The sequence below is a fragment of the Protopterus annectens genome, chromosome 10.part0, assembly GCF_019279795.1.
Source record: "Protopterus annectens isolate FY-2018-M chromosome 10.part0, PAN1.0, whole genome shotgun sequence".
Taxonomy (NCBI): domain Eukaryota; kingdom Metazoa; phylum Chordata; order Ceratodontiformes; family Protopteridae; genus Protopterus; species Protopterus annectens.
Genome location: NC_056744.1, coordinates 723,702,410 through 723,719,439, shown reverse-complemented (window position 1 = coordinate 723,719,439; position 17,030 = coordinate 723,702,410). Strand labels below are relative to the sequence as shown.

The 17,030-nt window shown below is 37.8% G+C and overlaps 1 protein-coding gene across 1 annotated transcript in view; it reads left to right on the top strand.

Annotated features, from left to right (window-relative positions):
• Positions 1 to 2,461: 2,461 nt before the first annotated feature.
• Positions 2,462 to 17,030, top strand: part of DOCK7 (dedicator of cytokinesis 7) — a 3,076,229-nt gene continuing 3,061,660 nt past the window's right edge. Inside the window, exon 1 of the mRNA XM_044085545.1 lies at positions 2,462 to 2,607. Within this exon, the coding sequence (XP_043941480.1) occupies positions 2,570 to 2,607 (38 nt within the window). The 5' untranslated portion in view covers positions 2,462 to 2,569. The remainder of the gene's footprint in view (positions 2,608 to 17,030) is intronic.

The window sequence follows — 17,030 nt, the reverse complement described above, 5'->3', positions numbered from 1 at the left end:
GGAGGTGTAGCCTGGCATGGCTGGGGTGTTCTCCACAGCCTTGAACCAGGTCTCCGTGACTGCACAAATGTCTAAGTCTTCCAAGGTGAAGACTACTTCTAGTGAGTGCAGTTTCATGTTAAGACTCCTAGTGTTTAGCAGCATGGCCTTGAGGTTATTTTTAGATGGAGGTTTTTACTGTGGGAATTTTGTCCTTGAGACACTGCCTAAAAAAGCACTATGGGGGTGGCAAGAACCTTAGCCAGTAGCCAAAATCCCAGGGGTGATAAGACCATCCCTGGCAAAGCATCAAGGTTTGTCAGATACTGTATCCCCTTAGAATGACACCAGAAACTAAGCCAATTATTGAAGTTAATCATTTTCTGTTTGTATTGAGGCATCGTCCTAGGTAAAGGTAAAATGCTGCTTAAGGATAGGGACATACCTGCCTGAGACAGATAGTCCAAGAGCTCAGTCATGTCTCTCTTCATATAGTCCAGAGAGGTACATCTCAAGTCATGCACACCAACATGGACTATGACAGAGTCATAAAAGTACCTGTTTTTGAGAGACTTGAGTGCATGTGTGGTATGATGGATCCTGGCACCTGACAGACAGCTGACCGTGACCTCCTCCTTATCCAGCCTGGTGAGAGGGACATCTGTGTGTCTCACAATGGAATCACCTATGACTAATATGTTTGATTTTGTGCACCTTGTAGGTACATCTGCAATTCACAAAACTTTGTATGTTCAATTTTCCTACTGTTGTACCTTACTGGCATCCTTCTTCCTGTGTGATGTTTCTGTGTTGTTGCAGCCTGGGTTTTTTTGCTTTCAGTATGTATTTTGCTTGTTATGTTTTACAATTTGTATGTGGCCAATTACATGTTTTACTGTCAACAATGTAAGATTTGGCATGCTGTATTCAGTGGATGGATTTTATTTACTGTTTGTGGAGTTTCTTTCCATTCTTGCTGCCTAGTCTTCTTTTAGAGTGCTGTGCTGTTGGTTTTCAGTTACCGTACATTGTGGATTTACAGTCTGGTTTTGGCTGCACCACTATATTGCTAATACTATACGTTTCTGTTTTATATGGATGCACTTTCCATTTCTGTTGTCTATATTTAGTTGTGTAGCGCTTTACTACCAGGATGTACAATTTACTTGGCTTATGGATTTGATTTACTGCCTTTTGTTGACTGCATATGTCCACTGTCTTCAGCCTACCATATGTGATCGTGCTCGTCTTACACAACGAACGAGCTATGAGTTTTGATGCTTAACGGGACATTCAACAGAGTGGACTTGCTGTGCAGCTTACAAACTTCTTTTAAGTGTATGGTCTGCCTGATGCTGTCAAGAGATTGCTGTTGTATGTTTTCTGCACCGTTTTGTATCTCGGACACTGCCTCTGTTTTATAATTGTTTGGTATACCTGTTACATTCATTAAAATTATTACGGTACGTTTTTTAGCAAGTTTGGAGCTTCCATGTTGATTGCTCCAAACTCTGCGTCAATCTCTCTCTCTCTCTATATATATATTTTTTTTCTTGATATCATAATATATTTTTCTGCTTTTGTCCACTTTGTACTCCCCAAAGCAATATTTTTTTCGGTTACTGGCCACTTTAACCTCCTCAAAGTATTAAAACACGTCATGTTAGTTATTTCATTCATTCTATCTCGGTGAGTTTATACAACAAATTATGCTTTTGGGGTAGTAATGCAGCCGGAGTATGATAGGATACCTATTTTACGTTGCTATAAATTAATGCAGAAGGGCCTCCAAATGTTTGAAATATTTCAAAGCTTTACTGTGAAGTATCCTCATTTACACAGACTGTGGGTTTTTACACACTTACGTTTATTCTTCCCCTCGATAACAATATTGCTAGCTGGGAAATCTTGAAGAGACATTAGACAACAAAGCTTTCAGAAGAAAAAGCAAATGTTAAACTAACAACATCATGGACTGAGCAAGGCAGATAAAATACAGAAAATGCAAAATAATATGGGAGGAAGGTAAGAGTTTTCATAGGCTTCCATTCTGTCACGCTTTTACATGTGCAGTACTGCAGCATTCTTAATAATAATAACCTAATGAAATTCCAGCACAGATAACTGTCATCTTTGAACAGCTGTTCTTCCAGAATGACCTGGCATGGGTTGAGGGCTCCGGGCATTAATTCCAATATTAAGATAATGTAAATGGAGAAAGTACATAATTTGTAGATCCCTTAATTAGCACGGAAGTTTAACTGGGAGGCAAGATACAACTCTAGTAATCTGCTTGAGCAGATAATAACTGAAAAGTAATACAGAAGTAACCCGTAGCTTCATCCAGCCAATATGTTTTCGGTGTAATTAACTTAATTTCCCATACCTTGCCGCCACTGCGCCTGTCCCTCCCTTGCATTGACTAAAATAAATATAAACACGAGCTGTCTACTATGTGTTGCAGTCTTCTCACAATGTTAGTGTAACTGTAATCGAGGAAATACGGTAGCAAATTATTTTCTCCTTCTCTCCAGCACTACATCCAGTACAAAACTGAATGTGATACCAAAAAGCGGCAGTAGGATCAACCATGGCTGAACGCCGCGCTTTTGCTCAGAAAATCAGTAGGTAAGTTTGACTTACGTTTGTTACGAACATTATGCAGCCCTAATTTGTAAGTTCAGTTCTTGTGGGGTCCTTTAAATTTCTTGTGAACCACTATGCGTGTCAGTCTATACTGTTAATTATAAGGCCTAATGTTAAAATGCCTTATGAACCGCCTGGAATAGCATTCTATGTCTTTAAATTGTAATTTGCCTCACCGAAAGTCGGGCTTGGCGTGCTTATTCATTTATTTTTTTTCCTTACTGTGTTTTTGTTGAAATTTCGTCTCGTGCTTAAGTTATTTCGTTGCAGCTCTGTGTTGAAATGATACTTTGTGTGTTTGGGTGTATTGCTAGGCATTAGCAGCATTCCCAGGATCCGCTAGTGTGTTGTCAGTGGAACGTGGAATTCCTCACGGCTGGCACATTCCAGTTTCTCCCACGTAACGTGGACTGATTTTTAAACTTAGGACGTGGAACTGTATTTATGTACTCTTGCAGTTACATTAATTACCTGATTGTATTTTCAGAACTGCGAGTAAGAAAACTGAAATGGTTTACCCTGTTTGTGACAACTGAATAGACATCGGTGTAGTCAAGGACAGCACACACCCAAAAAAGAGATAAAAATATATGCAGCAAAATACATTTAGTGTTTGGGGGAGGGTGGTCTTGGGGGAGTTTCCGCCAGTTCCTGTTCGACGTGAGTACGTCAGAGCTTGAGTGTGTAGGTTTTCAGTACAAAACTAATAAAAGAATCTAGAAAAACTGTCATTTTAGAATGCATATCACTTGATGTCAGCAGTGTAGTGGTATCCTGTTTTGTTTTGACCAGCTCTTTTGTTCCTTTTTTTGTGTGTTTTGGATTGAATAGGAATGTCTGTGCCCTGATAGTCTGCATCCAGATTTCTTTGCATTTTTCTAATAATTTGCTTTTTTGTTAATACTTTATGTGACGATTGCTGCTTACTCAAACATGCATACTGCAGAATAACTCTATTTTTGTTTATTTTGTACACGGCTTCCAGTACTGCTGTATGAAGTAATTAGTTTTGGATAATATTTTGTAACCGTGCAGAGGAGAAAACACTTTTTTGGAACTTTGTCTACAGTTTCCAGAGTCAGGGGTTTGTGTAATTTATTTCAATGGTATGCAGCGGAATATATGTGCCATAAGTCTGACTCTCCGAACTAGATGTTAAAGATGATTGTTGTGTATCATACTGTCAGGTGTACTTCGTGAGAAGCTCTTCATTTTTGAGGCTTAAAGTTCCCAGCCTGTTGTACACTGTTAAACATTGAAAGGGTTTGTTACACTGTTAAACATTGAAAGGGTTTGCCACACATTTACTGGAGTTTTTACAAATAGCTATGATAAATTCATATTAATTCATTAACAAACCTGTTTGTAAGTATAAATTGACTTTAGCCCATGCTGTGAGCCTATTGTTATTAGCAAGTGTCCCCCATTTTGCCCATTTGTTCCAGAATATAACATTTCACGCTCCATGTATTTAAAATGGAATGATGAGGGCTAAGTTGCAAATTCTTTTCATTTAGCAAATTGTTGGTCCTTCACCATTCATAAAATTCCAGAAAGAGGTGGTGCGGGAGGGAGAGAGTGGGTGAGTGAGCAAGTGGGGAAATGTTGCTCTCCCACAAGCTCTATTGCTAACTAGCTGGCTTTCATGAATGTAAATGATGCTGTTGATGTTGGAAGTCTGAGGCATAGACAGGACTGCTTATAAAAATAAAAACTCAACATTTGGCTCCCATAATTGAATCTTTGATGTGTTCTTTATCCTAGTTGTTTTTGTTAAAGTTATGTTGGGTAGTAATAATGTCCATTTTCAGCAGAGGCCCGGGGAGAAAAGCTCCAGAAAGCAGAGTACAAATACATTAGTGGTCCTAAACTTATACACTAACTGCCACACCCCTATACAATAGGACCAGCCTCTAACTCCTCCCCTTAAAGTGCTATCACCTCTTATACTCACTAACCCCTATCTCTTCCCCCTTAAAAAAAATCACTCATTTACCTTTATCCATTACCCTATCTCTCTATCCACAAATATCCCTATATTCCACCACCAATACCTAAACTAATGGCCCAAGGACCCTACAAACCCTTACCTTTATTACTACTACTAACTATACTTATCATACCCTATCTACTTACTCTCTACGAACGCCATACATTCCTAGGACTTCATACCCACAACACACACACCTCTATCCTTACTCCTAGTTCCACTCTCAGTCTTAGCAACCTCTCCAGCCCAGCTAAGTACTCGGCAGCCAAATTTCATAGACTCCATCACATCTCTCATTGTAACCCACTAGCTAGAAAAACGAAGACCCTAATGTTTAAACTTTTACAACTCATCCTAAAAGTTCAGGTCCACTCCCTGTTAGATGGTGATATACACCCAAACCTGGGTCCTACCACTATCACAGCGACACAGCCTGATACACCATCACAGCCTGATGCACCAACATTTGCAATATCACAAACACTTACCAAGCCCCCCAACTCTCTCCTTATAGCTCATCTTAACATTCGTAGCATCAATAATAAAATAACTCACCTGCATGCCCTTATTGATGTTCATTCCTTTGACATCCTCTGTCTGTCTGAAACATGGCTGAACCCCCCTGGCTGTAATATCATAAGACATGACCATAACACTAAAAAAGGTGGAGGCATAGCCATACTTTATAAGAATGGATTACAAGTTACCTTGCTAGACCCCAAACCTCCACTTTGCAACAATGCAAAAATTCTTCTAACTAAGATTCAGCTTAATAAAAGCAAAGCCATATATCTATCATGTGTCTATCTTCCCCCAGGTAATAACATCAACACATTAAAGGCTATCCTCAGCTGGCTCTCAAGCAACTACCCCCCAAGAAACCATTATACTTGGAGATTTTAACATTAACTGGAACTCCTGTATATCTGAGCAGCCTTCTACTCATATCAACTTGTATGGTTTTACCCAAACTATAACATCCCCTACCCATACCAATAAAACTAACAACAAAACTAGTACCCTTGATTGGATACTCAGTAATACTTCCCAACTAAACTGTAAAACAGGCACCCTCCGTGAGGACATAAGTGACCACTTGCTTACCTATCTAATCAAACAAAAAATGAAGTCCCAAATTCAACCATCTGTAGAACTATTCGCACTAACAAAAATTTTAACCCTGCTCACTTTCAAGCTGAACTAGGCACCTGTGACTGGTCACCCCTGAAACACTTCCCAATAGATAATGCTGTGAAATACTTTAACTCATTTCTATCCATTTTAGACAACCATGCCCCACTACGCAAAGTTAGAACTAGAACCAAACCAGCACCATGGCTCACCAAAACTACCAAACAAAAAATCCTCCAAAGAATACCTACAAAAAGCCATTAAAGTCATAGCCTACCCCATATCGATCCTCATTAACAGAACTATTTCCGAAGGGACTATTCCTCTAATCTGGAAAGTCTGTCACATTATTCCCCTGCATAAAGGTGGTAACTCCAAGGAGTTGTCCAATTACAGGCCCATAGCTATTATATCTCCTTTGGCAAAAATAATGGAAAAATGTATTTACCTACAACTGTTAACCTACCTACTTGATCACAATTTATTAGCACCCTGTCAACATGGCTTTAGACCATTTCATAGCACCACCTCTGCTCTCTTATCCTTCACTAACCATATTAATGGTAATTAAACATAATAATGATACTCTATCCTCAGCCCTATTTATTGACCTGTCTAAAGCATTTGACATGGTTAACCACCAACTGCTTATAGACACGCTCAAAGACCTGTCACTGGACACCCATACTATACAGTGGTTCCAGTCTTGCCTACAAAATAGACAACAGGCTGTACTATGAGTAAGTACTTTATCTTCCCACCTCCCAGTTGCCCTAGGGGTCCCACAAGGATCTATATTGGATCCATTACTCTTCTCCATCTTTACAAATGACCTCCATTCTGTAATCCCACAGGCCGATTGTATCCAATACGCTGATGACTCCACACTCATATGCTCTGCTACTTCTCAATCAGAACTTCAGTCACTAACCCAAAAGACCTTTAGTACAGTTGAAAACTGGCTCCTACAAAGACGTCGTCGTCCTTAACCCCCAAAAAACGAAAATGCTACTATTTACCCCCACCCACAGAACCTCCCCACGTAACTTTACAATTACTTCAAATAACAGAACTATAATATCTCCTGAGCCAACCACCAAACTACTCTTGAGTACTAATAGATAATAACTTGTCTTTTGAACCTTACATTAATAACACCATTAAAACAGTAAACAAGAAACTAGGTTCCATCTATAAAATCAAACCCTTTTCTAACACCTCCAGCCAGGGTTACCATTGCTCGCACCCACCTTATCTCTACTCTGCTCTATGCCTCCCCTATCTATACCAAAATATGTAGAAGTAATATGAGTAAACTTTCATCCTCCTACAACAATATTGTCAGATTTGCAGCTGGGTCCTCCTATAGAATTTATCACTGTATCAACCTGAATCAGCTAGGATGGTTAGAGTTGCCAAATCTAATACTTTTTAATCAACTAATAGTAGCCCATAAGATCCTGTATTTACCTTAGAATACACCCGTACTTCCCTAGTCATCCCCTATAACAATCTCAAGACCTTACGCTCATCTAATAAACTACTTGTACAAATATCAAAATCCAACAAGTCAGCTGGTGACACCTTGTTCTCCAATACAGTAGGTAAAGCCGGGAACATCCTCCCAAGCCAGCTAACCTCAATATCCTCTGCCAGCTTATTCAAAAGCAAGCTCAAACCCTACCTCAAATCACACTGGCTATGCCCCTGTGTCAACCCAGACTAAGCACCAGACAATTAACTAGACTCCCAGGATTCCTAGTCTCTCAAGATCATGGTCTTGTGTTTACTCACTAAATTCTAGTGAGCTTAACCTTTCTTAAGATTTTTTTCACATGTAAATATGTATATACTGTGGTATGGTCAACCACCTTCATATATAAAGAACACTATAAATGCATCCTTGTATGTTTATCTTCTATACTCTATCCATTTATCTCTAGTGTTTTTCTTTCTTAGGTTTATATGTGACCTTAGTACCTAATAGTTGTATCTAGTTTAGTCTTGTATTAAGTTTTTCTATCCCTAACCGCATACATAATATAAAATCCTAGGTTTCTAATATGTTATAAAGATTTGTAATATACCATTTCTAATGCAATTGTCTTAGTCGTGTTCATCTAATTCTTAGAAAAATATTTCTTTCCCTACTGAAATATAAAATATATAATCTTAGGCTTGTAATATTTTTTAAAAATAAACTTCTTGTGTACCATATTCTACTGTTTAATGTATTTGTCGTGATCTTTATGCTGTTGTATCTTGTGGAGCTTTTCTCCCTGGGCCTCCACTGAAAATGGACATATATCCAGCTGGACTAGCCCGGTCAACAAATGTAAAAATAAATATAAACCTTTAGAGAGAAGTATAATATGCAGTTTTTAGTAGGGTTACAAACCTAGATAAAACATAGTAGACCACATCAAAATCATATCCACTTAAAAAAACGATTGTGTGCTAATTGCATCATAATATATTGGTGCTGTCCTGCTTTTCTGAAGATACTTTAGTGTAGCCTTGTTCTTTACCCCACCACACAGGGATGAAAGGGGAAGACTGTCCCCCACAACTCAGTTGTGTCTAGCATTGTGGCATGAAGTGGGATAAAGATCACCCCTGCACTCTACAGGGATCTAGCAGCTGTTTTGTTGCTGCCTGTGTCTCCGTCTATCTTATTTTTCTTTCTTAAAAACTTGCACATATGTGTTGTATAAGAGTTTGTGTGTCTGTACTCTTATCCCAGATCCATCTGACATTTCCAACCGCTATACTTCACATCTGCTGTACCTTTAGTGATAGTGGGGTCTTTGAGTTACAGTGAAGACTGACCCCTGTCTTTTAGAAAAAGAGAAGACAAACCATTTGAGGCAATTTCTCCTCTCCTCCTTCAGTATATTTTCCTAGAAGCTTGGTTTATTTGTACTGCGGATTGCAGTATCATTACTACTTTTTTTGTTGTTGTAATTTGTTTCTTTTTCAGGGGTGGTTATTTTTATGTTTCCACTCAAATTTACAGTTCAGGAAGTAATTTATGTTTGTATGCATGCATATATTTATAATTTGCTTCTGTTAGCTTGAGATATTCTGACTGGGCGATTGCCCATTTGCAGAGGAGGCTTATAGCGGTAAATTCCAGTAATGACGTAGTACAAAAATGGATGATGTGTTTTCAGAAGTGTACATTGAATACTGCACATTTGTCATAGTGTTAAGATTTCAAATATTTGCATGTGAAATGATTTTGCAGAAACAATGGATAAGTGGAAAACGTGCAACATTAATGACAGAGGTAGATGTAAAAAATACTCTGGTTTTCTGTGTGTTTGTAGTGATGAATTTGGCAAAAATCTCGCACACAGTAATGTACTTAATTACATTTTAAAAGTGTTAGAAATGTTAACAAAAGAGGAGGAAAAGTTTAAATAATACGAGAGAAAAAAGTTTTTGGGAGTAAGTTGTGTTTTTTTTAGACAAAAGCTCTGAATGCTAAGCTGAACTAATGTGCATGTCTGTGTTTAAACTTATTTTAGAATTTATGGAGTTAATAAGGCTTGCAGTAAAACAGATGAGTCATTAACGGTCTATATTTAGCTCAGATTTGTTGAACAGGAGCATATTCATTTGGATAGTTAATAATTTGTTTGTTTTAAAATGTATGTTTTGCATTCTTCTCTTAATACTTTTTGGTATCTGGTTCCTTTTCTCCCAAACATAGACAGAGTATGGCTAGCCACCCAGCAGTGTAACCTATAAGCAAAGTTCCTCATTAGCACTCTTCAAGAAAACTCTTGATGAGTGGATGGGAAATAAGAAATCCACCCGGGGATCACTTCTGTGGCTCTGCTTGACAGGGGCACAGGAAATTAACTTTCTTAGGTGGCGTAAGACAGGGAACCTTGTTGACTAGGCTTACTTAGGCCCTTGGGCTGATAAGCTAGTACCTACCTATAAACTTTGGCTGTAGATGATCGTCACTGTTGAAGAGACGCATGACGCCATGTGCAAAAATGGGGAAAGATTGTGGGTGGATGGATAGAGTATGGTGAGTCACCATAATAATGGTTAGATTTTTAGTAGAGGTTATATTTTTGGTTACTTGTTCCTTTTGGGATGTATCTTTGTTCTTTGCTTTGAAATAGCAGGATGTTTGTCTAATTTTTATCTACAGTATTTTGTACTGTTTTTACATTGTATGAGAGCTTGAATTCCAATATTCTTTGACTAACTTGTATTCTTTAGATCAGTACAACTGTGTTTGATTTTGATAGGCATAATCAGTTTGTTGTAGCATTATTTGAACTTGGATGTTTTGAATGCTATAAGGACTGACAACTAACAGTGTATTAAAAGAATGTGTATCATTGGTAGTTTGACATGTTCTGTAAGGAGTGGTGTAACTTTTGTATTGTAGATTTAGTTTATCATATGGGTTTTTGGTAGTATCATTATGTTTATCTAATTTTAAATTCTGATGTGTGATAACTCCTAGTTTTATTTGGGATATGTGTTTGTTTGTGTACCAGCAGTTTCTTCTGGGATGTATCGTGTGTGTGTGTGTGTGTGTATTAGCTGTTAACAAATCCAAAATAAAATTTTAATTTAGGGAACTAGTACCATCAGTTATTTTACTATTTCACATTTTGAAATAAGTAGTGTATGTTGAAGTCTGGTCACAAGAGTATTAAAGCATGTGAGTTAAGGCATGAAGCTGGATTCGGAAAACAAAGAGGCTAAATCACCAGTGTATTGAACAGCATTTGCTGGTTCCACTTTGGTATGCATTTTGTAGTCCCAGTGTAGAATGGAAAAGACATGCGTGTATTAGTCCACTTACTTAGTTTAACAGTTAAGTAAATAAAAATAAATGGTCAGAAATAGTAAGTCCGGTGGCAATGCTACTTCTAAGGAGATACCAACCAGAGATGATTATTGTTGAGCATTCTGAGGAAATTTCATGTGGTTTTGTGAAAACAGATTGACTGTAACAGGGTATGATAATCAGCTGGGTAAAGAACTCAAACCATTCAAGTTCAGGAGATTAGTAGAAACTCATGAAGAAAGGAAGTGTCAGTGGCATAAGGGCACACTTTTTCCTTTTGTGGAAGACCAGAAAGCTGTGGGCTTTATTCCCACTCCAGGTGACTGGATTGGCTGACATTGTAGCATAGGATTAGGGGGTGCTGCACTGCCAAGTGTGTAGTCCTTCAAATGAGACATTAAAGGTCTTATCTACCCTAAGATGGTGGTAGCTGTGTAAGCACCTTTTGAAAAGAATAGTGGAGGTTCCCCAGTGCACTGGCTTTTTTTTTTTTTTTTTGTAGTAGAAATACCACCTCGGGTCTCTGAGGCCACCAGCCCAGTGGGACAAATCCAGTCAACAAAGGATACATAAAACATATAAGATCAGAGTATATAATGTAGGTTAGACATTTTTGGGCATGCAGTCTTCCCATAACCATTAAGAGTAGTACCACTGATTCATTTGTCCAGTACTTCCTGACATCCAAAGACATTAGGCATGGGAGATGAGAGCTGTGGATTGTGATGAGTTGGAAGATTTTTACCAGGTTTCAGGTTTCAAAATGAGTTTGTTTCTCAGTAATGTAGTCTGCATGGTGTTGTCTGCAGCACCTCCTAAAGATGCTACTGTGCAGAGTATGTATAACTTACTAAGATGCATATAGTTTTATTTAAAGTTCATTTACCAAGGCAGAGCACTGGTCCATCCAGACTACTTTCAGTTTCAGCATGGCAGGAATACCAGACAAGCGGTCAACTTTAAACAATGGCACTGCAGCATTTATAATGAAAGAACAAGCATGCAGAGATGTTTATGCTCATTGATGCTGCATATTATTAATCGTATGTAGATGGTGATGCAAGAATTAATTAAAGCACATGCGAAAAGTAGCTGTACACTGTCGTAACATCATAGTATAATGTTTCTATGGAGAAAATATACAAAGAATAAAGTGTTTAGTGTGTATAACTTTTGTTCATGGTATTTGAAGGAGAATAAAGCAGAAGTCCTATGAGAGAAAGAAGGGAAAGGAGGGGGAATTACAAAAGGGAGAGAAACATAAAAAATGGTGGGGGGAGAGGGGGTGAGTATTTAGTTGTCTCCTACCCAGGTTCATAAAGTGCAGTCAGTACATCAGGAGTTTGGAAACATACTTGTAAGCCATGGTACACCCATGTGATTAAGCACCATGTAGATATGGCCATTGTGGCCCATCTGATAGGCCCTTTGTAATGTGCCTGAGTGACTGATGTAGACAGAGAAATTACAGGAGATTGTATCTGGAGCAATCCAGGAGTCCAGTAGTTTACTTCCATTTTGTCTTATTTTATGGCAAACTATGAGATAATAAACTTTTTTAATACACTGTAATAGGTACAGTTGTGATACCTAATCTGAAATAGTCTTAAGAAGCTAGTTGAGGGGCCTCGCCAAAATGGTCCAAATTGGGCCCCACAGTTGCAAAGGTCATCCATGAGAGCAATGGTCCCAAGTTTTATGCTGTTGTTTCTCTGGTAACTTTTTTGCACTGAAAACTGGGCCTGTGTAATGGTTCACACGTATAATTTTTTACATTCCACATTATTTTAATACTAAAGTACTGAGGTGAAGTCTTTATCAAATTTGATAAGAACTGCAGCCAGCTGTGTTGTCCACTCAAGATAAAATGTTTGTCCTTGATTTGTGGACTGATGTTTTGGAAATGTTGCAGTCCTAAATCCCAGTAGTATTCTTTCCTAAGTACTTGTATGCCTATTGCTTATGCTGTCTGAAGTACTTATTTTTATTAGTATTCAGCTGTCTGTTTTTACACTGTAGTTCTGGTAGCTTGTGGCTTTAGGCCCCAAGTTCAGTGATCTTATCTTTGTTATTCTGCACTAAATATGTTGCAGGCGCTGCTCAGACTGTGTATATATTTACATTTGTTAACTGGGAAAGTCCATCTTGAAAGTCCCATTTTTAGGGGAGAGCTTCTGAGCAAGGCTCCAAGCCAAAGAGAAAATTATAAAAATATTCAGATTAACAGTACAGATATAGTAGAAGTATGAAACATTTGAGAGTGTGACTGAGATTAAAGCACAGCTTGTAGAAACCACAAGATTTTCTGAGGAGAAAAAATAGCACATTCCATCAGTAGAAATATTTTTGTGTAACATGAGTAATGGTAGTTGAGCTAGTATAGAAGGTATAAACTTGCTGTACTCATGGAGTAAAATTTGCCAGCTTGCAATGTGAGTAAGTAAACGTGCGTTAGTAGCCTGTGCAGAATGTTTAGTAATTCTAATATACTTGTATTGCACTCCTGAAAGCCTCTGGTTAGTCCTCATTTTACTTGCTGCTATCAAAAAGCATTTTGTCATCTAAAATATCAACAGTTAAGGACCATTTATTTATTTTGCTGTGTTGTCAAGACATTTAAAGTAGTGAGACATTGTTCTTTTAAATGTCATTTCCTTGATTGTGCTGCCTTAATGACAAATTTGCGGAGTGATGTGAAGTTGAACATTTGTTGACTGCCAAAATTCTTTTTATTTTGTGCAATAAATTAATATAGCAGTTCAGAATAACCTTGTACGGACAAGAATTGGCATTCTGATGTACCACATTTATTTTTATTTACATTTGTTAACTGGGAGAGTCCGACTGGACACAGGTCCGTTTTCAGCGGAGGCCCGGGGAGAAAAGCTCCACATTAAGTATTATTTGCATTATACAGTTAAAAAACATAGCATTTAAATATAGACATTAGTCCAGTTAAGGACGCAAGACAAGAAGAAAACGGATGTAAACCAGCTGTAGAGCATAGTACAATTTTAAAATATTTTTTAAAAACATTTCATTAAAACAACTGTACAGTGGAGGCTGGATTTTTTTTTTCGTTTTGTCTGAAGAGAGGTCTAAGTGACATTTGTAAAGTGATTGTAAAAGTAGTAAGCTTAGATCTCATCTACACTTTTGTGTTTACTTTGCTGTTTTGTAGTTAAGGAAATGCATGCACAACGGGCTGATCCTTATTCTTGAAAAGGTAAAGTGTTGTTCAGATGCTGGATAGTACCTGTAGAAATCACAAAAACATTTCCTCATGTTTTGAAGACTGAGCATATGGTACAGTGGAAATCTTTTAACTCCTTCCCTCCAGTGTAGGACTTAAAGGTTCATATTGAAGTGGGTGTGGCTGGAGGCTTTTAACTGTGAAGTTAACACCTTACAGTTCTAACAGATACTCTGCTGACTGAGGTCAAATATCACTTCAGTTGTGTTTGACATCATGTGTGCTTTACAATAAAATATTATGATACTGTGTATGTAGCATGGTTTTGGAATTATTTGTGCAACATTTGATGCCTAGAAGCACAGAAGGCAGTAACTGCAGAAATGCCTGGAGGCGCACTTTGCTGTAGTTAATGTATGGGGTAGCCATGAACTTGGGATTTTTGTTTTCAGTGAGCGGACAAGGTGATTTTTTTTTTTTTTTTTTTTTTTTAAACATTTGAATGAATATATTTTATTAGATATATGGGTTGGAGACAGTGGCATTGACAAAAAGGCAGGAGCCAGAGCTGGACGTGGCAGAGTTAAAGATGTTAAGATTTGCAGTGGGTGTGACAAGGGTGGACAGGATTAGGAATAAGTATATTAGAGGGTCAGCCCAGGTTGGAAGGTTTGCAGCCAGAGAGGCAAGATTACATTGGTTTGGACATGTGCTGAGGGGGGATGCAGAGTATATTGGGGGAAAAAGATGCTAAGGATGAAGCTGCCAGGTAACAGAAAAATAGGAAGGCCTAAGTAAGGTTTATGGATGTGGTGAGAGAGGACATGCTGGTGGTTGGTGTGACAGAGCAAGATGCAGAGGACAGGAAGAAATGGAAATGGATGATCTGTGGTGGCGACCCCTAATGGGAACAGCCGAAAGAAGAAGATATGACAGAACAAAATTTTTGGCAGTTGAGGACAGCTTGATCCATCTAGTTTGTGTATTCTATGGTTTAGTGGTTTAAACTTCAATAACTTCTTAATTACACTTTGAATTGCATTGTATCACTGCCATTCATTTTTTTCTGTGAAATAATGTTTTTACATGTATCCCTATAACTGTCTGCATTTATTGTTATATGCTTTGGTATTTGCATAGAATTTAAAAAAAAACAAACATGATTGTGGTAGGAATATGGTCCTGAATAATTTTCCCACTTATATTTTTGGGGAGTCCATGATATAGAGAATTGTGGAGCTTTAAGTTAACAAAAATAAGCCTTCTTAAAACAGTTCAACTTCCATGTTTTGACAAAAAATTTTGAAAATATGGAGAAACTGGAGGAAATAGAAAATCTTAAGAAAAAAATTTGCTGAGCTGGAGAAAAGGAGCTAGAGAGATTTAAAAAAAAAAAGTACTTCATGTTTTCAGCTTTTCGTTGGCTGAATTACCTTTGAATCCTTCCCACTTTAGTGGAAAAGCCTCTCAAATGAGCAAGCACAAAGCGTTAGGCTTTTCGAGGGGAAAGGCAATGTCTCTGATTTGATGAGATATTCAAGGAGAAAAGCAAAAGCTTAAAAACAGGTGACTTTTTATTTTGGGTCACACTGGTAAAAGTTGGCCATACATGCTTTTACCAGAGGGGGGTAACTTGTAACTTTTGTCATATACTATTGAAGGAGTGAAGAATTACAAATAACTTGAAAGCTTTCTGCATGTTTGCCAGTGTTTCAGACAGCCTCCCAAAGCATGCCTTAACTGTAGAATTTCAGTAGATTTTCAAAGACTGTTGGAAGAATTAGAACTGGTGTTTGTTAACAGACCAGTGCAGGTTCATGAGATTCTGGGCCAGAATCCATTCTTTGGATAAGGCCATGATGAATATCGGCATGGATTTTTGGAGTTCGATCAGTTGCACTTTGTCACTTTCATATGGCCTGATATGAATGGCCAACTGTCCTATTCCTCTAGTTTTCATTTTCCCCAAAACCTCACTTTTAAACACAATATAGTTAAAAGACAGTGTAGCTTTCGCTTAGATGAGGCTGTGCATCCCATCTCAAGTTTTACTCAGATAATCTGAAGACAAGCAGACTCCAGCCCTCAAGACCAAAGGGAGTAGATAGACTACATAAGGTCCAAGTAGAGAGCCTCTGTTTCTATAGGAGCTAGACCTGTCCCTTTACTTCCTCAAAGGTTCGTAAATTGATTAGTGTTCAAACTGAAATGGCCTTCAAGGAACCCTGATTCCATGATATCTGGATTGGAAACTTTATCACCCCTCCACATATTTAAGGTTTTTTTTTAGTTTCAGCATTTGTTGGTTTTCCTACCATATGAAGTAGTTTATTCTATAACAATACAATTTCCAGGAGGAACATAAGAAGGGTACTTATAACATATACTCCTAATATAGCTGCATACTACATTATGTAGTAGCAGAGTCCATTGTTCTACTAAAATAAGTTCTAATGAATGAACTATGTAGCACTCGGCAGAAGTATTTGTGATAAAAGATTATATATAGCCACATGGTTACATCTATGAAGATATATATATTTTTTTATTGAAATATGACATTTATAAGCCACAACTTACCCCTACTGCCTAACTGGGTTAATAACCTCTATATTTGTTATCTTATTTAAGTTGCCGGCTGGGTGGTTATCCAAGCAGTGTTGTGATGTTTTTTTTGTAATGCAAAGTAATTACTGTAAGATAGTTAAAATTGTATATAGGGTTTGTTTTTTTTCAGTTCTAGAATGATGTATGTGTTACTTTGTTTACTTGATTAACCTTCCACTTTCAGAGGATAGTGGTAAGTGGTCAGGCACTAAGGAAATTCTGAGAGAGTTATGTCACCTTCTCCTCTCATGCTATTTCTCAACACACAGTAACCTTTACAAAAATATTTTGACAAAGTTCCCCCGTATAACATACACAGTTAATTCAGGTACAGGAATATCTAAATAATACTCACACAAGATGATTAACATAGCCTCATGGAATGTAAATGGCTTACAGGACATTAAGAAGAAAAAGCTAGTGATACACCTCATATACAAGTCGAAGACAGATATAACTTTTTTGCAGGAAACTCTTATGACTATGGAACAATGGGACAAGGGAACAGATAAAAACACTAAATGGATTCAGAAAATAATAGCAGCTGGGGACAGTACCTCATCAAGAGGAACAGCTGTAATAATTAAGAAATCTTTTAAAGGGAACATTATTAAACATAGTTATGACACTAAAGGGCGATGGTGCTATTTCACGTTTGCTTCCAA